Raw genomic sequence first — 25,627 nt, forward strand, 5'->3', positions numbered from 1 at the left:
GGAAGCGCGGCGGGCTGGGCGTGCCTTCGCTGGGCGTGCCTCAGCTGGGCCCGCGGGCCTTGGCGCTGACGGCTGAGGCTAGGCTGCGGGGCGGGATGGAGCCGGCGCTCGGAGCCCACGAGCTGCTGCACGTCTTCTCCTTCCTGGAGGCCCGAGACCTGCTGTGCGCCGCGCAGGTGGACAAGGTGACGCCTTCCGTCCAGGGCGGGTCCAGGGCGGCCGCTTCTCCGCGTGCTCCAGGGTTCCTGTCCGCTAGGGAAGAGTCTGGCGGGTGACTGCCGGGGCAGGGTCCAGTCCTTGAGCGAGCCTTGAAGGAGACGCGCTTCCTGCCCCCAGGGTGGGCTCAGGAATCGTTTCTCTGTCCAGTGTTGCCTTCCTTGGACTGTTCTGAAACGACTTTCCTGGTACTTTTGCTTTGCCAGTTGGGCGGTGATGACCCATCCTCGCCATAGGGTAGGGGTCGTCGCACCGGGTGCACCTGCTGACTCATTTAAGCCCTGCTGCTCCTGCCGCAACCCACTGAGGGCCCCAGCAGAGCTGTGTTACGTGGCTTTCGGATTTGTTTTCGCCTCTTGAACTTATTGCTTTAGAACTTTTCCCCCCCTTAATTATTTTATTATTCCATGATACAGTTCCACAGGCTCTGGGATTTCCCTTCACTTTTCCCTATCCCTCTCTCCCAATTTCCCGCGTGTTGTTACAATAGTATAGTCCTTCACACTCAGTCCTAAGTCCATCTGCTGTTTAAGTGTATCCTGACATTGCGGGCATGGACAGTGGCAGAGCATCCTATTGTCAAGATGCATTCAACAGTTTCTTTGGGAGTTCATCTTTAATCTGGAAGTAGAGACGCACACTGCATTGTATCTTCACATCTAAATGTGATGATTTCTATTACACAGTTAACTGTACATCCCCTTAAATGCAAAGCCATGAAACCAAATCAACAACAGAGAAAAATAGAAAACTTACAACAACATGAAGTTAAATAACGTGCTACTGAATGAGTAATGTGCTTTGTGTATTTTTTTTAATCGCTGTGCATGCAACCCTGTATGTATGTGTGACCTGGATGAGGTTTCCCTTGATGTTTATATTGTATATTTATATAAAGCTATTATTATATATATTTATTTATTTATATTTACTTATATAAATATATGTTTCTCTGTATATCCAATAAAAATTAAGTCTTTAAAAATATTATACATGAAGCCCGGCATGATAGAGTAGTGGTTGAAGTCCTCGCCTTGTATGTGGCAGGAACACATATGGTTGCCAGTTCTAATCCCAGAGGCCCTGCTTCCCATCCAGCTCCATACTTGTGGCTTGGGAAGGTAGTCGAAGATGACCCAAGGCCTTAGAACCCTGTGTCCACTTGGGAGACCCAGAGGAGCTCCTGGCTCCTGGTTTCAGATTGGCTCAGCTCTGGTCATTGCGGGCACTTGGGGAGTGGATCATTGGATGGAATATCTTCCTTTCTGTCTCTCCTCCTCTCTGTATATCTGACTTTCCAATAAAAATAAATAAAAAAGTATTATACATGAATTTCAAACTTTTAAAAGAAAATTTATTTTGGGGCTGGGCGCGGTGGCGCAAGTGGTTAAGGTCCTCACCTTGCACGCCCGGGATCCCATATGGTCACCAGTTCTATCCCGGCGGCCCCGCTTCCCTTCCAGCTCCCTGCCTGTGGCCCGGGAAAGCAGTGGAGGACGGCCCAAAGCCTTGGGACCCTGCACCTACCTGTGTGGGATACCCGGAAGAAGTTCCTGGATCCTGGCTTCGGATCGGCATAGCATTGGCTGTTGCACTCACTTGGGGAGTGAATCATCGGACGAAAGATCTTCCTCTCTGTCTCTCCTCTCTGTATATCCGCCTTTCCAATAAAAACATAATAAAAGTAAATTTTAAAAAAAAAAGAAAATTTACTTTGGGGCCCGGTGCTGAGGCCTAGTGGCTAAAGTGTTTGCCTTGAATGCACCAGGATAACTTATAGGCTCCCAGTTATAATCCCAGCAGTCTGCTTGCCATCCAGCTCCCTGCTGTGGCCTGGGAAAGCAGTCGAGGATGATCCAAAGCCTTGGGACCCTGCACCTGCATGGGAGACCTGGAGGAAGTTCTGTGCTCCTGGCTTTGGATCGATGCAACACTGGCCATTGCAGTCACTTGGAGAGTGAATCATCGGACGGAAGATATTTCTCTCTGTCTCTCCTTCTCTATATATACATATGTCTGACTTTGCAATACAAACAATAAATAAAAAATTAAAAAATAAAAAAATTTATTTTATTTTTATTGCAAAGCCAGAAATACAGAGAGGAGGAGAGGCAGAGAGGAAGATCCTCCGTCCAATGATTCGCTCCCCAAGTGACCGCAATGGCCAGAGCTGCGTCAATCCAAAGCTAGGAGCCCAGAGTCTCTTCTGGGTCTCCCACACGGGTTCAGGGTCCCAAGGCTTTGGACTGTCCTTGACTGCTTTCCCAGGCCACAGGCAGGGAGCTGGATGGGAGGTGGGGTTGCCGGGATTAGAACCTGCGGCACTCATATGGGATCCCAGTGTGTTCAAGGCGAGGACTTCAGCCACTAGTCCACCTCGCCATGCCCTGAATTTCAAACTTGTTTTGTACCAAAATAAACTTCTTTTAATTCTTTTTTTTCCCCCCATTGACTTTTTAAAGTACCTCCATAAGATCTCAGTTGGTTTTATTTAAAATATTTTAAAAATTACTACAAAAAATATATCTGGAATGAGAGAGGGGGAGAAGGAGAAAAGGGTGAGACAGGGAGTGGGATCTTCACCTAGCGGTGATCTCCATCTCTGTCTCCCATGTCCGTGACAGGAGTGCAAGTGCTTGGCCGGCACCATCGCTTCATGGTAACACCAGCAGGGGACTGACGTGGAAGCACAGACTGAGATATGGCATCAGAAGTATGACTTAAACTACTGTCGCACAGCACTGACCCTAATTCATGCTAATTGGAATATTCAAACTTTGAAACTTCTGTTTACTATATAAGAACTAGAAAAAACTCTTGTTTAGATTTTGGATACAGAAAAGTAGCATATGATTTTTTTCCTTCACAAACATCTATTCGAGTAGAGATGCCTGCATTTAGAGAGGGGAATGGTAGCTCTTGTCTCTCACTGAAAGAGCAAAATCTTAAAGTTTCATAATTGATACACAAGATGGTGTCTGAACAGTTCATAGGTACCTAGGCTATGGTTATAGCACTCATGTTCATGCTTTGGTAAAGTTAAGTTAAAAAAAAAAAAAAGCAAAACCCAGGAGGCAGTGTTGTGGTGCAGTAAGTAAAGCAGCTGCTGGCAGTGTTGGCATCCCACAGGAGCATGGGTTTGAGACATGGATGCTCCATTTCCAGTGGAGCTCCCTGACAAAGCAGCAGCAGGTGTCTAGTGCTTGTACTCATTGCCACCAACATGGGAAACCCAGATGGATGTCCTGGTTCCTGGCCTGTTGTGGCTATTTGGGGAGTGAACCAGCAGATAGGAAATCTCTGTCTCTCTTTGTGTTTTAAATAAATCTTTAAATATATGTATTATATACATAATGTGTATTTGAAAGTTGAAATGTCAGACAGAAATCGTCCATCTTCCCACACCCCAGGCCTGGGCCAGGCCTGAGCCAGGACATTAGGAACTCAGTCTGTGTGGGTGGCAGGAACCCATTGGAACCATCTTCTGCTGTTTCTCAGTGTGTACATGCATTAGTGGGAAACTAGGATCGGAAGTAGAGCTAGGTACTCAAATTTGGGCTGTGGGTGTCCCAAATGGTGTCTTAACCCCCCAGGCCATATACCCATTTCTTTGCTGGGGTTTTGAACTAGAAACTGTAGAAAAGGGAAATGAACAGATCTTTTTACTTGGTTTGATTTTATAAACACCAAGTTTTCATCCCAGGTTGTCCAAAAACTTCTTACTTAAAGGCCGAGAAACTTGGAGCCCCGAGCCAGGGCTGCTGACATGAGAGCGTGGGCTCCGAGATGCCTGCAGTCTCTGCCAGGACCTGGACAGCCTCATTGTAAGGCTCTAGAGAGCTGCCCTCGGTCACTGGGCTACAGCATCCGGGGTGACTTAGCTGGCAGGAAGTGTGGTACCCAGAGCCCTGTGCCCCAGGAAACCTAGTGACTTACGCACGTAGTTTTGCAGGGTAGTTCCTGGAGCAGGGCTAGAATAGTTCTGTCCTCTCCCCTGACCCCTGGGGGTGAGGGGTGGGGAAGGCTGTTCTCATTCCACCCTCTGAGCATCTTTGGGACACCCCTCAGTTGTTGCCTGAATTTGCTCTACTGCATCAACTTTCGTACAAGGCCTGCTTCGCTGCAGGCCGAGTAATAACTGAACCGTTAGTCCTCCTCTGTTCGGAGTCCTCCAGCAGCCTCTCAGTACTTTTACCGTTGGCTTTGGGAGTTAGTCTAAACCCAGCGCCAGTGCTCTTCATTCCTCTCCAACTAGAACTTCTTGTAATTAAGGCAGATTGCTCACCCACATAGTTTACCCCGGATTCTTTGCCCCAGTGTTCTCTGCAACACTCTAACTGTTCTCTTAGACACAACGTACCACCCTTTGTGGCTTTGACACAGTAACCTTTTCTCTGAGGTACAGCTCTTCATCCCCATGGAATAGATCATTCTCAGATTTACTCATTTTTGGTTGTCCGGTGTTTCCTAGTTTCCCAGGGTGAGCTTTCTTGAGGTCAGTGGTCGGGTTTGGTTTAATTCTTCATTCCCTTCCCAGAACCTGACTGGTTGCTAATGGCCTGTGGATTCATCATGTACTTTCTTCTTCCTTCCTTGTTCTAGATGTGGAATGAAGTTGCAAGGACGGAGGAACTGTGGAGGTGAGTAAAGGCAAAGCCTGAGATAGTTTCAGAAAGGAGGGTCGGGGTACTGCCTAACTGGATAAGTATCTTGAACACTGCATTTTGGACTCTCTTGAGTGTAAAATGGAGAATTATTGCTTGCCTACCAACAGAAACCTCCTCCCTGGTTAGAGACATAAGATGTTTGTAATGTTAAAGTATGAGAGATTTTGTCCATCATTTAGGAGTTTTATATAGAATAGTGTTTCCAGGCTGTGAGAAGGGTGCAATAAGTGAATGCAGAAGGCTGACAGATGATAAGCAATAGAAATATGATCAAACTGCTTTTGTTTTAATTCAGCCTTGGCGTAACATTTTAGCATTATAAGCATGTATATTAGAACTTATAAAATGGGAAAAATCAAAGTTGAAAATACAAATATTTTAATCATTAGGTTATTAAAGTTTCTAACTTCTCCACTTGGGAACTTTAAAAAAAAATGATTCATGTGTTTATTTGAAAGTCAGAGTTACAGAGAGAGAGATCTTCCATCTGCTGATTTACCCTTCAGTTGGCTGTGATAGGATGAGTTAGGCCTAGGCCGGGAGCCGGAAGCTTCATCTGAGTCTTCTCTGTGGGTGCTGTTTTCTACTGCTTTCCCAGGCCACTAGCAGGGAGCTGGATGGGAAGTGGAGCAGCTGGGACCTGAAATGGTTCCTATATGGCATACCGGTGTCACTGTGTTACAGTGCCAGGCCTGGAGCCTGCCTTTTTTTGTACCAAAATCCAACCATCTGAAACTGGAACAGAGAACTGTTGGCTCCCCTGTCTGTTTCTGAATCTGGTAGTCTTGCCTGCCGGCTAGGAGCTCTGTGTAATGGCAGTCACTCCTAGTGGAAAACACCTGTCCAGTGCATATTTAGAGAATCCCCATTTTTATTTTCAGAACGTGTACACCTTGAGACACTTGAGAATTCTCAGGCACTAACCTTGCCATCTTTGTTTTACAGGATGATATAGCACTGTTGCTTTTTATTCAGTTTTTATGACCAATAATAGTATTAATTAGAAAGACAATCTTAATCTGTTTAGTTTTGAAGTAAAAAAACTTTTATTAAACTCAGTCTTTCCATAATTTGGGGAAGGTATTCTAAACCTAATATTTAATTAAGGAAATTGATTTTTTAGTAGAGAAGTGAATAAGCATTTGTCTTGACACATGCTTAAAGAATCTTTTTTCATTAAGAATAACTGAATGAAGTCATGAATTGATCTGAATATTTGGAGAAGCCTGGCAGAGGAACATTTACAATTAAATGAATAGGATCTCAACCCTGGTCTTTCTCTTATTTTTGCAGACAAGCAAGGGAAGGAGCTTTCTGTTTCAGTGAATTGTGTGTTTCTGTGAATGGCTCAGAAATAATTTCTGTAATGCATCGCTTGACCTCCATGTAATGTCACACATAACATATTGTGTTTCTTGTGCAAATGGTTCTGCTCTCTGCAGGCCACGTCACACATGGGCTTTCAGTCATTTTGCTATGCCTATAGTGTTTAATGATCTTTGTAGCATGAAGTCATCTCTTATGATTGTATCCTTGACCTGTTTCCTGGTGAGAACGTTGAGTTTTTTGTTTCCGAATAATGACAGTTGGATTCCAGTGGAATTGTCACTTCTGGTCACATCAACAGGTCATTTTGTTACATCTACTCCAAGGACAGCTGAAACAGAATGTTACATTCACCAGTGACAGTCACAACAAAGTTTTATTATCAATGAGAGGCAAGGCAGCTGACTGACCCAACCAGCCAGCTGGACTAAACCCCCTTACCAGAGTGCAGCCCGAGCAGTACAATTACAGAGTTTTTATAGGGGCAGTTTGACACAGCTTAAAGGGGGGTAACAGTTTATAACAGCTTGAAAGGTGAGTGAGAAAGGGTCATGCATTCCTTGCTTATCTCAGCTTGCCAGCCCCTGCCTGCTCTCCTAAGTCTGGCTTCCAACCTTGGCGCCACCTGTGACAACCAGACCCCCCGATCTTGAATTATCTCGGGTTAATAAGTCTGGGGCCTTGATTTATGGGGGTTGGGGGCTATTGGCACTAAAGGTCATGTTGGTCATTAGGCCTGCAAGCTCACACAATTTCTTAGCCAAGCAAGTAAAGCAGAAGTTGCAAAAGCGAAAATTATTGCAGGTAGCAGCAAGCCATGTTTATTTCATTTTGTTTTCAACTCAACAGTTTTCTGATGGCAGGCCTGTTGCAGGTGCCTGCCTTGTACAGAAACTCCCCAGACCTGTGCAGATTTTATGGACACAGCAAATAAACTTGGCCAATTGTGTCATGTGCCTTTACAAAATAATTTCAGTTGAAAATGCAGCAAGTTACTATTTAGTTTTTTTTTTTTAACTCAAAAGTCAGATTTACGAGAGAAGGAGAGACAGAGAAAGATCTGTCTGTTGATTCCCTACCCAAGTGGCACAATGGCCGGAGCTGGGCCAGTGCTTAGCCAGGAGCCTCTTCCAGGTCTTCCATACAGGTACAGGATCCCTAGGATTTGGCCTGTCCTTGATTGCTCTCCCAGGCCACAGGCAGGGAGCTGGATGGAAAGTGGGGCAGCCAGGACGTGAACTGGTGCCCATATGGGATTCTGGTGCATGCAAGAAGAGGACTTAAGCCACTAGGCTACCGTGCCAGGCCCAAGTTACTATTTTAAAGGCTTAACGACCTTTTAGATTCTGTTGTTTCTTCAGCGTACTAAGCATCAGCTTTTTGGTTTGAAGTAAAATTGTACCTGGTTGCTCTTTTTTAAGGTACATAATTTCTGTTGCATCTAAGTATATTTTTTAAAATTACTATCTGTGAAAAGTTTTGGTGCTAAAGTACTTTTTTTTTTTTACTTCATTTCATTATTTTGTTTCAGAGGCATTACACACATTTACTTTATTCATATGCATACTCTGATTAGTATGACATTCATTTTTTTTTGTCAAATCATTTGGTTTTCTCATCTCTTTGGTGTATTGGTCATAGTTCTCCTAGTGGGTAAATGTATAAAGGCTTTAAACATAGAAATACATTTCATTCCCATACATATAAAAATGCTCCATCTCCTCTCTGATTTCTTTTATTATTTATTGTCACATGGTTTAGATTGATACATAGTTATTAGGAATAGTTCAAAGGGCTGGCATTGTGGCTTAGCATGTTGAGCGACTGCCTGCAATGTTTCCATCCCATTTGGATACCAGTTGAAATCCCGACACTGCCTGCTATGCCACCTTGATTTTTGTCTTAGCCAGCAGCTCAGAGTTCCTTGAGAGAACAGCTGTATCTAGTTCACCTTAGGGCCTACGGATTAGGTTGGCATTTGGTAAATTGTTTATAGGATTCATGAACTACTGTTTTATTCTCAACAACCTCACTGGAAAGGTGCTATCTAAGAATTGACAGCAGTCACCGGAATTTAAGACTACAGGGTCTTGGAAATGGGTATGCGGCCCCATGGTTAACAGTTAACAGGCCTCGCTTCCATATTGGAATGACTGGGTTGGGTTCCCAGAGATGGTGCCCAACTCCAGCTTCCTACTAATGCAGATCCTGAGAAGCCTGAAAGAATTAGATCCCTGCTCCGCACGTGGGAGATCTGCACTGCAGGCATGTCCCCTGGTATCAGCCGCAGCCAACAAGGACCTTTAGGGAGCGAGCATATTCTCCGTACCTCTCTGCAGTCCCAATAAATTAAAAAAAATTTTTTTTGAAACAATGCAAAATCTCAGGGGAAAAAAATGGAATAATAGCCTCTGAAACTGTTCTCCTTAATAACTGGTACAAAATCAGCTTTTTCTGTTTTTGTTTGTATATGCGTTTATTTGAAAGGCAGAGTTACAGAGATGTTATCCATCTACTGGTTTCCTCCCCACTTAGTTGCCACAGCCAGCTCTTATGCCAGGTGAGCCGGGAGTGTGCAGCTCCATCCATGTTTCTCACATGGATGGCAGGGGCCCAAACAAACACGTGGCCATCTGCTGCTGCCTTCCTGAACCATCAGCAGGGAGCTGGATCAGAAGTGGAATCATGTGGGATGTGTGTTGCCGAGTTGTGGCTTAGCTTGTGTCACAATACTGCTCTCAGCTGTTTTTGAACTTTAGAAATAACTGAAGTCTTACAGTGTTTTGGGAAGTGTTTATTCATGAAAAAGAATGGAGTCTTAGGATGGCCCTGTTCCCATAATCCCCATACAGCTCTGTTAGCCTTTGCTATCACAGTGAAAACTGGAACCTGGTGTCACTGGAGGGTGAATAAATGGGCTTAGAGATCCTTGCAAGCCTCACTCCCAGAACTGTCATTTTTGTTAAATTTTTTTTTCTTCTTTGTCTAAAATTTATTTGTTTTTATTGGAAGGGCAGATTTACAGAGAGAAGGAGGTGTAAAGATCTATCCACTGGCTCACTCCCCAAGTGGCTGCAATGGCTGGAGCTGAGCTGATCCAAACCTAGAAGCCAAGAGCCTCTTCTTGGTCTCCCACGTGGGTACAGGGTCCCAAGGCTTTGGGCCATCCTCGACTGCTTTCCCAGGCCATAAGCAGGAAGCGGGATGGGAAGTGGAGCATCTGGGACAAGAACAGGCACCCATAAGGGATCTTGGCACATGCAAGGCAAGGATTTAGCCACTGAGCTATCACTCCGGCTCCTGGAACTGTCATTATTTGACCTGTTTGGTGTATCCTTTAAGACCCCATTTGCAAGATTATCTTTAATTGAATAGACGTAGGAGTTTACCCAGTGTAAAATAGGAAGAAAAAAGCAAAAAAACAAAAAAACCCAGCCCCCCCTCCCCAACAACAAAAACTCCCAGAGATTTGGGCATTTACAACTATCTAAGTTTGTGACTTTCTAGTCTGATAGATAACAGCTAAACAGGACAACCAAAAGTATATTTTTTACATTTAAAATATTTAATTTTGTTTTATGATGTAATTCTATAGACTCTGAGGTTGCCTGTGCCCTTCCCCAAGATCCCTCCCCTCCCAACAACTAAAAATATTGAACAGAGAGACTGGGGAAGGAGATGTCTTTCAGGGCATTAAACGAGTATACTCTGTCATATCTGTAAGTCTCGAGGGTTGAGTGCATGCCCAGCAAGAGTGTGTAGGTTCAGGAAAGATCCTAGAACGTCCCGGATTATTATATCCTGCTGACCTTTAAGCTCCATACAAGCAGACGGTGAAGGATCAGTGCAGTCATTGACCAGCCTGCACAGCGCTTCCTGAAAGACCGCGACATGTACTTGAGGAAATCTCTGTCAGTTGTTAGCACTAATCAGATTGAATAGAAATCTCAATGGCTACTCATTACACAGAATTCAGACTTTTCAGACCTGGTTCAGAAACAAAGCAGCAAACACCAAAAGTTAGCCAGGGGGACCTGATTTCTAGAGTTGTCACATTTCATTGTTTAAAATGTTCTGTTTTCAATAAAAATTATGAGACATGCAAAAAATTATTTTAGAATAAAGAGCACAAAAGAAACAGAAACCAATAGAAACTGCTCTGAGGAAACTCAGGCTTTGGGCACAGTGGACAGAGGCTTGTAAGTTAGCTGCTTCAAACATGTTGAAAGAACTAACTGAAACCAGTGTAAAGTACAATAGGGAAATGGAACAATGTCTTAACCAAGAGAATGTCAAAGAAATAGAAATAATTACAAATGTGTAGAAGCTTGAGTGAAGGGTGTACAGCAATAAAGAATTCTGTAGAAGGCTTAATAGCAGGGAGAAGAAAGAATCTGTCAATTTGAAAATAGTTAAGATTATCCAGAAAGGGCAATAAATGAGTAAAATGAATTAAAAAAATGTGAATAATGCCTAGGAACATGTGGGACCATAGACATGCCATTATTGCATAATAGGAGTCCCAGGATTAGAGGTGAAGGGGAGAAGGAAGAAAAATATTTGAATGAGTAATGACTGAAAACTTCCCAGTTTGGATAAAACAGTTTTGTTAAAACTTCCCAGTTTTGTTAATTTATACATTCTAAAGTTCACTGGACTGCAAACTGAAGTAAAACTCAAGAGATCAATACTCTAATGTATACAGTATTTTACGTGACAAAGTATACTGAAAGCAGAAACTCACAAACCAGGGGAACTCCAAATGAGGGCGTCATTTCTTATCAAAAACCATGGAGCCTAGAGGATGACGAGATGACCTTTTTATGTTGCTGAAAGTAAAAGACTATCACCAAGAATTCTGTATTCAGCAAAAACTATTCTCTAGCTTTTGCTGCTGGAGGACTTGCTCCGTAGAAGTGCTAAAAGTAGTTACAAGAAAGAGCACCAGGTTGGAAGGCGTTGTGATGCAGGCTAAGCTTCAGCCTGGGGCACATTATCCCATACACTGAACTTGGTGTATCAGTTCAAGTGCTGGCTACTGTACTTCCAATCTAGCTTCCTGTGAATGTGCCTGGGGAGGCAGCAGATTGGGTCTGTGCCACTCATGAGAGTGCCGGAGTTCCTGGCTCTTGGCTTTGGGCCGGCTGTTGGGGACATTTGGAGAATGAGGGAGAAGATGAACATTTTCTCTGTCTTTGTCAGTCTGCCTTTCAAATCAATCAATCTTTCAGTTAACCAATAATCTAACCCAAGTGAATAACTAAAGAGCACCAATAGAGATGGGTATTTGACACAGCAGTTAAGATGCTGCTTGGATCAACCCATGTTAGAATACCAATGTCCAGGTCCTGGCTCTGCTTCTGACCCAGGTTCCCACAGGAATGCACCTGGGAGGCAAAAGATGATGGTTCAAGTCGGGCGAGTTCCTGCCCCTGTGTGGGACACCAGGATTGAAATCTTAGCTGCTTGCTTGAGTCTGGCTTTGCTCTGGCTGTCTCTTCTTTGTAAAAATCTGTCTTCCACATTAAAAAAAAAAAAAGTCAGTATTTAAAAAAAATGTAGCTGAAAAAAATATTTTTAGAAAAAATTACAAAAGAATTAAGATAGTATACTAGAGCATGTTTAACTCAAAGGAAGGCAGTCAGGGGCCAGTGCTGTGGCCCAGCAGGGTAAACAGATATTCGTCATACCAGGATCTCGTATTGGAGTGCACATTCAAGCCCTGACTATTCCACTTCTGATCCAGCTTCCTGCTAATGTGTCTGGGAAGACAACATAAAATGGCCAAGGATGGTCTTTACCATCCAAGTGGGAGATCTGGGTGGGGTTACAGGGTCTTTGCCTCTGCCTGGCCCAACCCATTCGCTGATCTCTCAATTTGATCTTTCCAATGAAAAATGTTTTTTTCTTCTCCTAAAGATTTATTTATTTTTACTTTAAAGATTTATTTATTTTTATTGGATGAGCAGATTTACAGAGGGAGGATAGAGAAAGATCTTCCATCTGCTGGTTTATTCCCCAAGTGGCTGCAGTGGCTGGAGCAGAGCCATCTCCTGTGCAGGAGCAAGGTCCCAAGGCTTTGGGCCATCTTCTACTGCTTCTCCAGGTCACAAGCCTGGAAGGGAAGTGGAACAGCTGGGGCATGAACTGGCACCCAGATGGGATCCCGGCACTTGTAAGAGAAAGATTTTAGCCATCGAGCCATCAAGCCAGGACTGAAAATAAATAAGTCTTAAAGAAAAGAAAATCTGAACAAAAGTGTTGTTAAAAAAAAGGACTGCTTATCTGAGTCAGTCTCTCAAGATGGTACATTGGAATATAGGCATATGTGTCTTGAGTAACAAGGCAGCAGAATACATGAAGGGCTGACAGCAATGGAGAAATAGGCAACTAAATAGCTAGATTCAGGGACTTAAAAGTGTGTTCTTACATCTCAGTTGCATACTTTGTTTTAAGTTCTTTTTTTTTTTTTTTTTTGAATTTTCAGGTCAACATGTAGCACACATTTCTCAGGAAAGAGTAAGATAGTTCAGCACAGGTACACACCGATTGAATCCATGGATTAACATTTCAGTTTCCTTGTCTAGGGATTTGGAGCCTCCAAGCTCCTCTCTTTCACTGCTTCATACAGTGGATAATACAGAATTGGACTGCAGTTACCCCACTGTACAGGTTGTGTGACTTTGTCTAAGCTGTGTAACTTCTCTCTGCTTTTGTGTCCTTGTGAAGAATGGAGGTGAGGTCTACTTCACAGGGTTGATTGTATCCAAAGAGCATTTCACTGGCATGGAGTGAGCGCTCCTTCAGGATCAGCTTCTCACTTCTTCCATTTTACAGGAGAGGAAATTGAGACCTTCGTTGGCAAACCGAGCTGTGGTAGGTTTCACAGCCAATAATTTATAAGGTTAGGAGTCAAAGTGAGGCCTGTTGGCTCCAAAATCCACGATTGCTATTATTCAGCCTAAGCTGCGGGTGTGTTTTCAGGCAGCTGTGTTGCAGACGCTGGTCATCCTTCAAGGCCTCTGGGACAGTTCCAGGCGCACAAACATGGAGAGAGTATTATCTCTGCCGATCCGAGCTGGAGTTCCGAATGGAGTCTGGGCGGCCAGGGAAGGACTTCGTCTGCACAGCACTTGCTGGCCATATAGGTACGAGCAGGATGATATAATGGCCACATCCAGTCCCACTGGCTGAGTCCCGTGGATTTGGCATGTCAGCCAGTCACTGGACACGTGCTGGGCAATGGGTACATATTTGCTGTCCACATTGTCCACATGCATGAACGCCCATTGTGCTCCTGAGTCAGGAAGAGAGGAGTGGTTTTCCTGCCTCCACTGTGCCATGCTGAGTGTTCAAATTCCAATCCTTCTGTGTATGTGCTTTGTATTTCAGGATCTATAGATGGCCTGGCCTACATCTCAACCAACGAGTGCCGATTTGATGGGAAGGAGAAGTCTGTGGTTTGCTCTGTGTCCTCAGACTCAACTGTTCGTGCCTGGGATTTACGTGAGGTGAGCTGTCCCCAAAATAGGAAGGAGAAGGTGAGACTGTTTCGGTTCTTCATCTCAGGCCCTTTGTCTTTATGATTCCTTCAACAATCGTGGAGAGCTGCTGAAGTGAGTGCAAGGATGAGAAATCCAGTTTTAAGAGGCCACCATGCCAGGTCACGCTGGAATCAAGTGAGGGACAGACCCACATTTGAAGCATATGACATTCCTCCGAGACGCACTCTTGGCTTCCCGCTGTACTGCCTTAGGTGGGCAGACTTTGTCCACTGTGTCTCGTGGGGGCTGTGTTGCTGTGTTTCAGGGAGAGCAGTTGTGCTGTTCCTTGCACCTCTGCTGTGAGCCTGGTTGGGCTTTTGACTGAAGCCTCTCCATTGTGTGATCCTCTCCACTGGTGCTGGTGTGTGGGGTGGTTTAGCTCAGAGGATTAGACCTTGTAGTCACCATGTCCATCTGCTCCAGATTCTGCACCTGACAGGCACCAGGATGACTTGGGATTTGTTGCTCAAGTGGCAGACTCCTAAACATGGTTCGTTCTTTGGCTTACTTGACAGGACTTTTGATTTATAACCAGTCGCATGCACATGACATGCCAGTGTTGCTTCTGCCCTCCCTGTGTGGCTTGCAGCTGCCACTCCCCCTCCAGTTGAACCCAAGTAACTACTAGAGGTGCTTCAGGCACAGCGTGACAGGAATGCTGTGCTCACACCAGCAGCGGGTCTAGCTGTCCAGCTCTCACAGGGTAGTTCCTGCCTTGTCACTGTCTTTGATGTGACTAGGACACTCTTTGTCCCTCTGTTGTTGTCCTTACTGTGGCTGCTGGGTGGGGTCACATCCTTGATATATACTGTGGGACCTGGCACAGAGTGGGCATAGGTAGATGTGTGTTGGTAGAATACACAAAACTAATGTGTGTTCACAGAATAAATGGATCTCCCTTTCAGTACCTTACATATATTTTGTCATCTTCAGGGCAAGGAGATCTGGTGCAGCCCTTGTCAGCCTACTGCTCTGGTGAATTTGGTAACTTACCCTCAGCTGCAGCTGGTTGTCACCGTGGACGAGCAGGGATTGATTAAAGCCTGGGAAGCAGAGACAGGGCGGGAGCGGGCCTCCTTCCGTCTGCCCACCTATTCTTCTGCGCTGGAGGCCTGCAACCATCCAAAAGGCCCCTTCCTGCTGGTGAGTGAGTGGCTCTCAGGAGCCCTGGCTGGGCTTGGCCACCTTCCAGGATCTGGACACTGTGGCCATGACCAGCGTGAGCTAAGCCCCCTCCCAGGCAGACTATGCCTCTGTGTTGAGTTGTCCAGTCTGGTGTGATCCATCTCCTCCCCCAGCTCTCTGCACAAATCAGCAGGTACTACAGTCCCACAGAGATGAGCCTACTGGTCCCCTACATGGTCTGCTTTTCTCACATTCTAGTGGGTACTACAGCCCAGCCTGATATGGCCTACCGCTTGTTCTGACAGTTGTAGATGGGTTCTGTGGTATTACCTACGCAGGCATATCTCCCAGTTCCAGCTTTTACATGCATGAGTGGTCAGTGGGTGATGTGATTTAGCTCAGCCTGGGTCTCTCACATAGGTGGGTGTCTGGCCTGACCCAGACATGCCTTCAGATTTCCCCCTCTAAACTACTCTACAGTTAAGAAAACAAATGTAAAATAAAAGTGGTTTCATAAATCAGAGATGCCAAGGTAGGGGAAAATCCAGAGTCAAGAAAAGACACCCAGGGTCAGAATTGTGGCAGATAAGCTGCCAGTTGTGATATCAGCCTTCCACATCAGTGAGCTGGTTCAAGTCCCAGCTGCTCTGCCTCCAGTCCAGCTTCCTGCTAATGAGTCAGAAAAGACAGTAGAAAATGACCCAAGTACTTGGGTTTGTACCACCCATGTAGGGTACTAAGATCTTGTGGGCATTTTAGGAGTGAATCAGCAGGTGGAAAATCTGTGTGTCTCCCTCTCTCTTTCTTTATTACTTTACCTTTCAAATAAGTAAATGATTCTCTTTTTTCAAATGACACTGATTTGATTTATTTGAACAGTTGTATGCATCTGGACCATAAAATTACAAAGCTAAGATATACGAAACTTTATGAGAAAAACTATCTTATTTAGCAAAGGATTTCTATCAGCGTAGAAAGCAGGAAACTACTAGAAAATCTGTTCAAGGTATGAGTAGTCAATTCCTCGAAAAAGCACAGATGTCCAATACTACATGAAAGTGTGAAACCTAACTGGCCATCAAGAAAGAGACATTAAAAGCAGACTTTGTGAGGCTGGCATTGTGGCTCCGCAGGCTAAACCACCATTTGAGTGCCAGTGGAAGTCCTGGCTGCTTCGTGCTTACTATCCAGCTCTGTGCTAACCTGCCTGGGAAGGCAGTGAGTCCTGGCCCACGTTCTGGGGTCTTCGCCGCCCCTGTGGGAGATGTGGGGAGAGTTTTGGGCTCCTCACTGTATCCTGGCCTAGCCCCAGCTGTTGAAGCCATTGGAGAAGCCAGCTAGAGGTCAGAAGAGCTTTGTATTTCAAAAGAGGAGAGGGCCTGGCGCGGTGGCGCAAGTGGTTAAAGGTCCTCGCCTTGAACGCCTGGGATCCCATATAGGCGCCGGTTCTAATCCCGGCGGCCCCGCTTCCCATCCAGCTCCCTGCTTGTGGCCTGGGAAAGCAGTCGAGGACGGCCCAAAGCTTTGGGAACCTGCACCTGCGTGGGAGACCCGGAAGAGGCTCCTGGCTTCGGATCGGCATAGCATCGGCCATTGTGCTCACTTGGGGAGTGAATCATTGAATGGAAGATCTTCCTCTCTGTCTCTCCTCTCTGTATATCCGCCTTTCCAATAAAAAAATAATAAAAATAAATCTTTAAAAAAAAAAAGAGAAGGAGAGCAGGAGCGAGAGAGAAAGAATGAAAGGAGGGAGGGAAGAAAGAAGGAAGAAAAGAGAAAAGAAAAAAATTACATATATTTATAAATATATATTTTATATAGATATTAAAGAGAGCACACATTTTAAAAGATCTCTTACTTCCTATCTACTTGAAAGCTAGTAACTAAGAACAGAGGGAGAGGGGTGGGAGATGGTAGAGGTCTTCCACTTTAGCTTCACTACCCTGAAGCTCACCTTTGCTCAGCTCAAAGCCAGAAAATGGGAAAGCTGAATGCAGAAAGCCCATGCTTTACACACACAGTGGAACACAGAAAGAGCCGACAGGTATAAACTGGAAACAGAAGCATCCACTTGAGAACTGCAGCTGAAAATAGAAGTTCCTTCTTTAAGGAAAATAAAAGGTACTTGAAAGGCAGTTGGAGAAAAAGAGAGACAAAGAGACTATTTTCCTTCTGCTGTTTCACTTCCCAAATGGCCCCAGCAGCCAGGGCTGGGCCACATTGAAGCCAGCAGCCCAAGAGGAAACCAGATGAGAAACAGAGCAGCAAGACCTGAGGCTGTACTCCCAGTGCTAGGTGGGTGTCCCAGCTGAGGATTTGACCTGCTTTGTCACACTCCACACCTGTTCTGAGAGCACATGTGTAAACAATCAATGTAAGTTAGATGAAAAGAAGTAAATTATTTTATACATAGTGGAATGGGAATGTCTTTGAAAGTTTTACAAAACCTGCTATTGCTTTTTTGTTGTTAAGAGTTTTGACGCTGTTTGGCCTGTCAGTTTTTGGATCTTCCCATGAAGAAACATTGACATTTGCGCAGAGCAGCATGCACAGGAGCTTCCTGGTGCAATGAGTGTTTGTGACAAAATTTATAAATTAATTTCCATCAGCGTGGTGGATGTAAAAAGTCAAAAGAAGGCGTTTCCTGATGCAGAACATTTCCTAAGGAGTATGTTAAATCCATAATATGACATACAGGACACAGAACAGCCTGTGGTGCAACGGTTCTTTATTTGGACAGCAAGGGTGCAGGAAGAGCGTGCTGACTGCTGTGGGGACAGGGCTCAGGGCTGAAGACGTGCATGCTGCTGGAACATGCTCATTTTCTGCCCTTGTATATGAAGAAATACTCTAAGACATTATCTAAAAATTGCTAACAGGTGCCCCCTGTGAGCGGGCAGTGAGCTCTCTTTACAGGCATTTCAAGACCATGAGGAGTCCATCAGGCTTTCTCTTCTCATGCTAGGGTGCTGTTTTGGTTCATTCCTTTTGTCTGTCAATTTTTAATTGATACATAAAGACTGTATTTTTATGGGATACCATGTGTAAATGCATTGTTTAATGCTCAAATAAAGGCGAACATAGTATTTTCCCAAACATTTGTGATCTCTTAATAATAAAGACATCAAGATTCTCCAGTCTAGCCTCTCTGTCTCCCCCTGTCTGTACGCAAAGATGTTCCAAAGAGTTCATCGAGAATGAAATTGAATTTCTGGAATTTGCTGAAAAAAAAAAAAAACCGAACACTGTAAAGATTTTTTTAAAGATATTATTTATTTGAAACACAAAGTCACACAGAGAGGGAGAGGGAGAGATCCTCAATCAACATTGATTCCCTGTCTAAATGACTACAGGGCCAGGGCTGATCTAGGGCTGATCCAGGGCTGGGTCGGGGCTGGGATAAGGCTGATCCAGGGATGGGCCAGGGATGGGCAGGGGCTATGCCAAGGCTGCGCAGGGGTTGGGCAGGGGCTGATTCAGAGCTGGCAGGGGATAAACCAGGGCGGATCCGGGGTTGTGCCGAGGCTGGGCACTGGCTGGGCCGGGACTGTGCAGGAGATGAGCTGGAGCTGGGTCGGGGCTGGGCTGGGGCAGAGCTGGGGCTGGGCCGGGCATGCGCAGGGGTGGAGCTGGGGCTAGGCTGGGGCTGGACAGGGGCTATCCGGGGCTGGGCCAGGGCTGGGCCGGGGCTTGGAGGTGGCTGATCCAGTGATAGGCAAGGGCTTTGGGCAGTCCTTGACTGCTTTCCCAGGCCATAAGCAGGGAGCTGGATGGGAAGCAGGGCTACTGGGATATGAACTGACACCCATATGGGATTCTGGCACGTGCAAGGTGAGGACTCTAGCTGCTAGGCTACCACACCGGGCCCCCATGAATAGTGTATTTAGAGCATGCATTCTGTGAACTTTCCTAAGACCCCTTGTATGCCTGAGTTTCAGATGTTTGCTTGCCAGAATGATCTTTCAATTACATTTTCCATGAACGTTTTGCATCTCCTCATACACACAGTACATTCTTAGTATTTCTAAGCATCCCTTCTTCCCCCTGTTCCATGGAACCTGATCATCAACAGTTGGGTTGTTTCTCTTCGCAGGCAGCCTGTGCTGAGGGGAACCTCTACGCTCTGATGCTGCCTCAGCTGCAGCTGGTCTCCAGAGTGACTGCATTTCCCAATGTTCCCGTGCAGCTCCTGTCTTCTCCTGACTGCCAGTGGGTGTTTGCGTCAAGCCAGAATTCAGACCTTGAGCCGAAGGTCAGTGCTTTGTGAGCCCTTCTCGTTGGAGCCTGGCTTCCTGGGAGGAGGAAAAGGCTCTGTACTCCAGGAGTTGTGAGCTGTGGACTCAAGGCAGCTGCTTGTGCAGGAGCATAGGCACAGCCTGGCGGGTGGAGCCTGCTGGAGTGTTGCTCACTGTGAGTCGCATTCTGTCCTTTGCCAAGGTCTGTTCACCCTAGCAGTGTCCACTCCTGGACCCGGCTCGTGCCCCTGTCCTTTGCCCAGGTCTGTTCACCCTAGCAGAGTCCACTCCTGGACCCGGCTCGTGCCCCTATCCTTTGCCCAGGTCTGTTCACCCTAGCAGAGTCCACTCCTGGACCTGGCTCATGCCCCTGCAGCCTGTGCTTTTTGGCTGTGAGTCGGCTGAGTAGGGGTCGATTCGAAACAGTTGGGGCTCTCCGAGGATCTTGGTGGAACTTCTCAGGAACTGCTTGAGAGTCTGAAAGTAAGGAGGGGTGAGCAGGTCAGGTGTGGAGAATATCCTGGTGGCACGGAAGGTGCGTGCACTGATGCAGAAGGCAGTGTTGCAGCTGGGCTGTGTTCCTCGTGTTGCATTTGTGAGTGGGTGCCTCATCCCCATCCTCTGCGTGCCCGGGAGTCAGAGTTCTGACTCCATGCAGGCACACACGCCTGTTCATGTGCAGGAGGCGAGCTGCCTGATTGACAACAGGAAGCAGACTGCTGGCTGTAGTGTGTCAAAGAAGGCGGTCAGAGCAAGGAGAGTGGCAGGGCTGGAAGGGCTGAGAGCTTCATCAGGCCTGCAAGTGAGGCGTGAGTGGTCAAGGAAGAGCAGCTGAGTGCAGGGAGGCCACCGGTCGGGTCTGATGTGGAAAGCATGTGCAGCTGGCCTGGGCCGCCCCACAAGATGCATGTGGGCGTGAGAAGCGGCGGTGCTGTGTGCTTGGGTGCTGCCGTGTGCTTGGCTCTGGGAAGCCGCGTGACTGTGTAGGGGTGTCTTCCCCAGGTGTTCCACACAGCCTCTCTGGTGTACCCATTGGACGATGAGCCTCCCGTCTTGACCACCTTCTCCAGCTGCCTGAGACCCCAAGCCTGCTGGGCTCCTGCTGAGGCGGCCAGGTTGATTGTCATGCACCCAGATGGCAATAGCATGCAGCTGGTGGTCAGCACCTATGAGCTAAGGGCCAAGAAGTCCAAGCAAGAAGTGGAGATTGTGGGTAAGGGTCCCTGTGCTGGTCCCAGCAGGCCAGCAGGTGTGTCCCCACCACTGCAGCATGACTCTTTGCCAGTTTCCCTTTGGGAAAGACTCAGGAGATGGTAGAGTGGCCTCCTGCTGTGATTTGATTAGGGCACTGGTTGAGTAGTGGTGCACTTGGTTTGAGTTTGGCACCCTGTGTGGCCCTGGCATTCAGATGCTCTTAGCCTGCCCTCTCCTGACTTACCTTTCTGCCTCCATTACTCTGATTGCCCTTTCCTCCAATGAAAGGCCCTCTACTCTATTTCCCAGGCCTTGCATTGCTCCCCCAAACCTTCCTTACGATTCTCCCATGTTTTCTATTGTATTCTACCCATTTGTTTTCATGTCCATAATTTGACCAACATTTGCACTCAGATTCCTGGCAGCTGAGGGAAAATGCAAAAAAAAAAGAACATGTGTAACACATCCTGTGACTGATATGGGAAAACATGGAATCTTCACAAGGACATTTTTTTTTCTTGGTCAAAAGGAATCCTACACAGTACAAAGGACAGTTTCCTCAGCAGTAATTTTTAGCAGATGTCATCCATGTCACATAGGTGTCCTGTGGCCATTTCTGACATGACCTAGACATACCTGGGAGGAAGCACAGAAGGAAGAGAGCCGCATTTCTTCATAGTCCAAGTTGGTATCCCTGTCCCAAAATATTTACACCTGGAAGTGTTTTGATTCTTGGATTTTCCACCTTGATTTTGGAATGTTTACCTGATATACAGTGAGTTATCTTGGGCATGGGACCTAAGACTAAACAGAAGATTAAAGTGTTTCATATATGTTTTAAACCTATGGCCTAATAATAATCCCATAAGGACTTTATTTAATAAGTGCTCTAAGTCATTTTGTACGTGTTAATCCATCAGAGGTCAAGCGTGGCGTTTTCTGTTTGTGCCTCATCATGTTGACACAGTGTTAGATTTTGGATATTTGGGTTAGAGCTATTCAACCCTTCCTCCATGTTGCGTGTTGTGCTAGTCACTTCCACACACACAGAGGACATTGAGTCTTTGCTGCTGCTCGTCAGTGAGCCATAAGCAGCAGTAGTTTTGAGCTGCCGCCTGGGGGACTTGGTAGAAGAATTGCATGGATTAGGATTGAATGCAGGTCTAACTGCAAAGCTGTTTGTTTTTTCAGTGTACCACATGTCTTAGGTGAGGCCTGTGTCTGTATCAGGGAAACCCACCTGTTTTTCTCTTTTTTAATTTCAAAAAGTACAACAGATTGCCAGCTTCCTGTTGCCAGACAGCGTAAAGCCTCCAAACCTCATGAGGAGCCATGGCTCGCAGGTGCTCCTGCTGGTCTCGGGACTGCAGCTGGTGCTGTTCAGCATCCACGGCCTGCAGCTGGCAGCCTTCCAGGACCACCAGAGGCCCATCACGTCCGTGTGGGTGGTGAGTACCTGCCCCTGCCATGTCATAGCTCCCACCTTTGGTAGTCTACCCCTTGATATTTTTCTCTTTGAAGACTTCTTTCTTTGAAAATCAGAGAAAGAAGACAGAGAAAGAGGTCTTCCATCCACTGAGTCACTCTCCAAGCAGCTGCAATAGGCAGGATTGGTCCAGGATGTAGCCGGGAGCCCATACTTCTAGGTCTTCCTCTTGGGTGGCAGGGGCCCAAGTTCTTGGACCATCTTGTGCTGCTTTCCCAGATCTATTGGCAGGGAGCTGTGTCAGTAGAGGACTCTGTAGTGTGGGATGCCTGTGTTCCAAGTGGTTTAAGCTGCCACATCATGCCGGCCCTCTTGACTTTTCATTTCCAGGACCCAAGCCGAGTAATCACCTCATCGCTTGATCTCTCTTTGCGTGTCTATGTGTGGAAGAAGGAGAACAAGTTCCCGGTCCTCAAGAGCTGCTATCACTTGCTTGGGGGATCTCACCGATGGGCCAGGTAATTGTTTCTGTTCTTCCTTACTTTGCCTATAAAATGACTTTGCATGGCATGCTCAAAAAGTATTTGACAGGGAAATATTGCAAGGGTGTTCTAGAATTTGAAGACCTAGATAGACCCAGTCAATGGGCAAATGACTGGTCACATTCTGTTCCCTGTTAGGAAACCAGCTTGCTAACCAAGGCTGTGCATCTGTAGTGTGCAAACTACCTCATACAGCTGGCATTGCACCTGTGTTGCAGATGAAAACGAACATATAGATGTGGATGCGTTCCCTAGAGATGGCAGCCAGACCTGTGCTAGGTCCTGATTCTGACTTTATGGAAGAAAACAAGTGTACCTTTCCAGCTCACGTAGTTCATCTCCTTCATCAAAGAAATCATCTGACTCATAGGAATTGACAATTCTAAATTGTGGGGCGCTAGCTTAGAATTGCTGAGATGAGACCAGTCCCCCTGCTCCTCTCTCAGAATTTCCTAGCATGTCTGGAGACAGTGTGACTGAAGCAGCCACTGTCAGGAGGAGCCAGAACCACTGCTCCCACCAGACAGTGTGCCAGCACTTGTTCACTGTTGCAGAGTCAAAGGCCAAGGGAAGGCGAGGTGGGATGGCAGCTGCTGGGGGAAGCTGGGCCCCGCCTCCATGGGAAGGCTTTGACCACTTCCATGTTTGCCTTTTCTCCCCTTGACACCCAGCCTGGCCCTTCTCTTTGCAGTGGGTACATGCATGTGGAAAGTGACAGCATGAGTATCGTAGGCATAGAAGCCAGAAGCGTTGGAACGAGTGTTCTGAGGTCATTCTGCTTCAAAGTGGAGCGTGGCTGAGAGGACTGCACCATATCCAAGATATTTTCACTTTGGTAAAAGGGCTTGTAGAGATACAAAGACTGAATGGGTTATGTCATGGGTATTGGGAAAGGAATGAGAAATGCCTAGATGTCGACACTGTCCCAGGCACCGGCAATGGCTTTGCTCTTGAATTCTGTCAGCAAGCCAGTGAAACAGGTGCTATTGTTCCTGCTTTTTACACAAGGAACACAGAATGAGAGAAGGAGCCTGTTAGTAGCCCATCTTGGAGCTGCTGAGCATCTTGCACAAGACCATAGAGACAGTAAGAGACAGAGAATGGGTAACTTAAGTGTGTGGGTACTGACAAGTGCACATTGAATGTACTGGGATTATGATGTGTTGTTGTTGTTGTCCAATCCTGTAGTTAAATACATATTTTTCTCTAATCTGTCTTGTGTGCTTTTGTTCACATGAACACGTAGTTTTTGCTGGTGCAGCATTGATAACTATGGTACTGCTTGATGACTTAAGGTCTGCCATTCTTGCTTTAGCCTCAATGGCCCTGCCTGGAATTGGTCAGCATAGGTACTTTGCTTGGGCTAATGAGAATTTCCCAATTGTTAGTTGTAAGCAAAATTGTTAGTTGTAAGGGCTGGGCCGAGGCTGATCCAGGGCTAGGCCGTGGCTGATCCTGGGCTGGGCCATGGCTGGGCTGGGCTGGGCTGGGGCTTGGCCGGGGCAGGGCAGATCTGGGCAGGGGCTGGATCCAGGCATGGGCTGGGTCTAGTCCGGGGCTGGGTCAGGGCTTGGCCGGGACTGATCCAGGACTGGTCCGAGGCTGATTTTGGTCTGGGCCAGGGCTGGGCTGCAGCTGAACCATGGCTGGTTGGGGCGGGGCTGGGCTGGGGCTGCATTGGGGCTGGGCAGGGGTTAGGATGGGGCTGGGTTGGGGTTGGGCCACACTGGGCTGGGGCTGGTCGGGGCTAGGCAAGGGCTGTGTTGAGGCTGGGCCGGTGCTGGGCAGGGGCTGGGCTGGGGCTGGGCTGGGGAGAACTGGGCTTTGACGGGGCTGGTCTGGGGCTGGTCTGGGGCTGGTCTGGGGCTGGTTCGGGGCTGATCCAGGGCTGGGTAGGAGCTGACCATGGCTGGTCCGGGGCTGATTCAGGGCTGGGTCGGGTTCGGAGCCGGGGTTGGGCCAGGGCTAATCCAGGGCTATTGCAGGGCTGGGCAGGGACACAGCATGGTCTGGCCGGGGCTTGGCCAGGGCTGATCCGGGGCTGGACTGGGGCAGAGCTGGGGCTGGGCTGGGGCTGGGCAGGGGCTGAGAAGGGGCTGAGCCGGGGCTGAGCCAGGGGTGGGCCGGTGGTGGGCCGAGGCTGGGCCGGGGTGGGCCCGGGTGGGGCCGGGGCTGAATCAGGGCTGGCAGGGGCTGATCCAGGGCTGGGCCGGGGTTGGGCTGAGGCTGGGCTGGGGCTGGGCAGGGGCTGAGCCAGGGCTGAGCCAGGGCTGGGCTGGGGCTGAGCAGGGGCTGGGCAGGGGCTGAGCAGGGGTGGAGCAGGGGCTGGGGTGAGGCTGGGCCGGGGCTGGGCCGGGGTTGAGCAGGGGCTGAGCCAGGGCGGATCCGGGGCTGGGCTGGGGCTTGGCAGGGGCTGGGCAGGGGCGGAGCTGGGGCTGTGCTGGGGCTGGGCCGGGGCTGGGCTGGGTCTGGGCCGAGTCTGGGTTGGGTCTGGGCAGGGGCTTTCTGGGGCTGATATGGGGTGGACTGGGGATGATCTGGGGCTGGGCAGGGGCTCAGCTGGGGCTGGGCTGGGGCTGAGCTGGGGCTGAGCCAGGGGTGGGCTTGGGTTTGGCCGGGGCTCGGCAGGGGCTGTGCCGGGGCTGATTCAGGGCTGGCAGGTGCTAATCCATGGCTGGGCCGGGGCTGATACACACAGTACATTCTTATTATTTATAGACATCCCTTCTTCCCCCTGTTCCATGGAACCTGATCATCAGCAGTTGGGTTGTTTCTCTTCGCAGGCAGCCTGTGCTGAGGGGAACCTCTACGCTCTGATGCTGCCTCAGCTGCAGCTGGTCTCCAGAGTGACTGCATTTCCCAATGTTCCCGTGCAGCTCCTGTCTTCTCCTGACTGCCAGTGGGTGTTTGCGTCAAGTCAGAATTCAGACCTTGAGCCGAAGGTCAGTGCTTTGTGAGCCCTTCTCGTTGGAGCCTGGCTTCCTGGGAGGAGGAAAAGGCTCTGTACTCCAGGAGTTGTGAGCTGTGGACTCAAGGCAGCTGCTTGTGCAGGAGCATAGGCACAGCCTGGCGGGTGGAGCCTGCTGGAGTGTTGCTCACTGTGAGTTGCATTCTGTCCTTTGCCCAGGTCTGTTCACCCTAGCAGAGTCCACTCCTGGACCTGGCTCATGCCACTGCAGCCTGTGCTTTTTGGCTGTGAGTCGGCTGAGTAGGGGTCGATTCAGAACAGTTGGGGGTCCGAGGATCTTGGTGGAACTTCTCAGGAACTGCTTGAGTGTCTGAAAGTTAGGAGGGGTGGGCAGGTCAGGTGTGGAGAATATCCTGGTGGCACGGAAGGTGCGTGCACTGATGC

The 25,627-nt window shown here is 47.7% G+C and overlaps 1 protein-coding gene across 4 annotated transcripts; it reads left to right on the plus strand.

Annotated features, from left to right (window-relative positions):
- Positions 1–25,146, plus strand: LOC121144668 (F-box/WD repeat-containing protein 12-like). 4 transcript variants are annotated; one of them, XM_040963054.1, is made up of 11 exons: positions 1–185; positions 4,819–4,856; positions 13,194–13,357; positions 13,602–13,720; positions 14,687–14,896; positions 18,972–19,130; positions 20,116–20,326; positions 21,577–21,755; positions 22,124–22,251; positions 22,967–23,110; positions 25,059–25,146. In XM_040963054.1, the coding sequence occupies exons 1-10, from the start codon at positions 96–98 to the stop codon at positions 23,073–23,075; spliced, it is 1,407 nt and encodes a 468-aa protein (XP_040818988.1). In that variant the 5' UTR covers positions 1–95; the 3' UTR covers positions 23,076–23,110; positions 25,059–25,146. The 4 variants fall into 4 exon arrangements, with proteins under 4 accessions (XP_040818988.1, XP_040818989.1, XP_040818987.1 ...); XM_040963055.1 differs by lacking the exon at positions 25,059–25,146 and having other exon boundaries at positions 19,065–19,130; positions 22,967–23,272; XM_040963053.1 differs by lacking the exon at positions 25,059–25,146 and having other exon boundaries at positions 2–185; positions 22,967–23,272.
- Positions 25,147–25,627: the final 481 nt, after the last annotated feature.

This window comes from Ochotona curzoniae, unplaced genomic scaffold (genome assembly GCF_017591425.1).
Source record: "Ochotona curzoniae isolate NIBS_2020 unplaced genomic scaffold, NIBS_Ocur_1.0 scaffold_3208, whole genome shotgun sequence".
Taxonomy (NCBI): Eukaryota; Metazoa; Chordata; class Mammalia; order Lagomorpha; family Ochotonidae; genus Ochotona; species Ochotona curzoniae.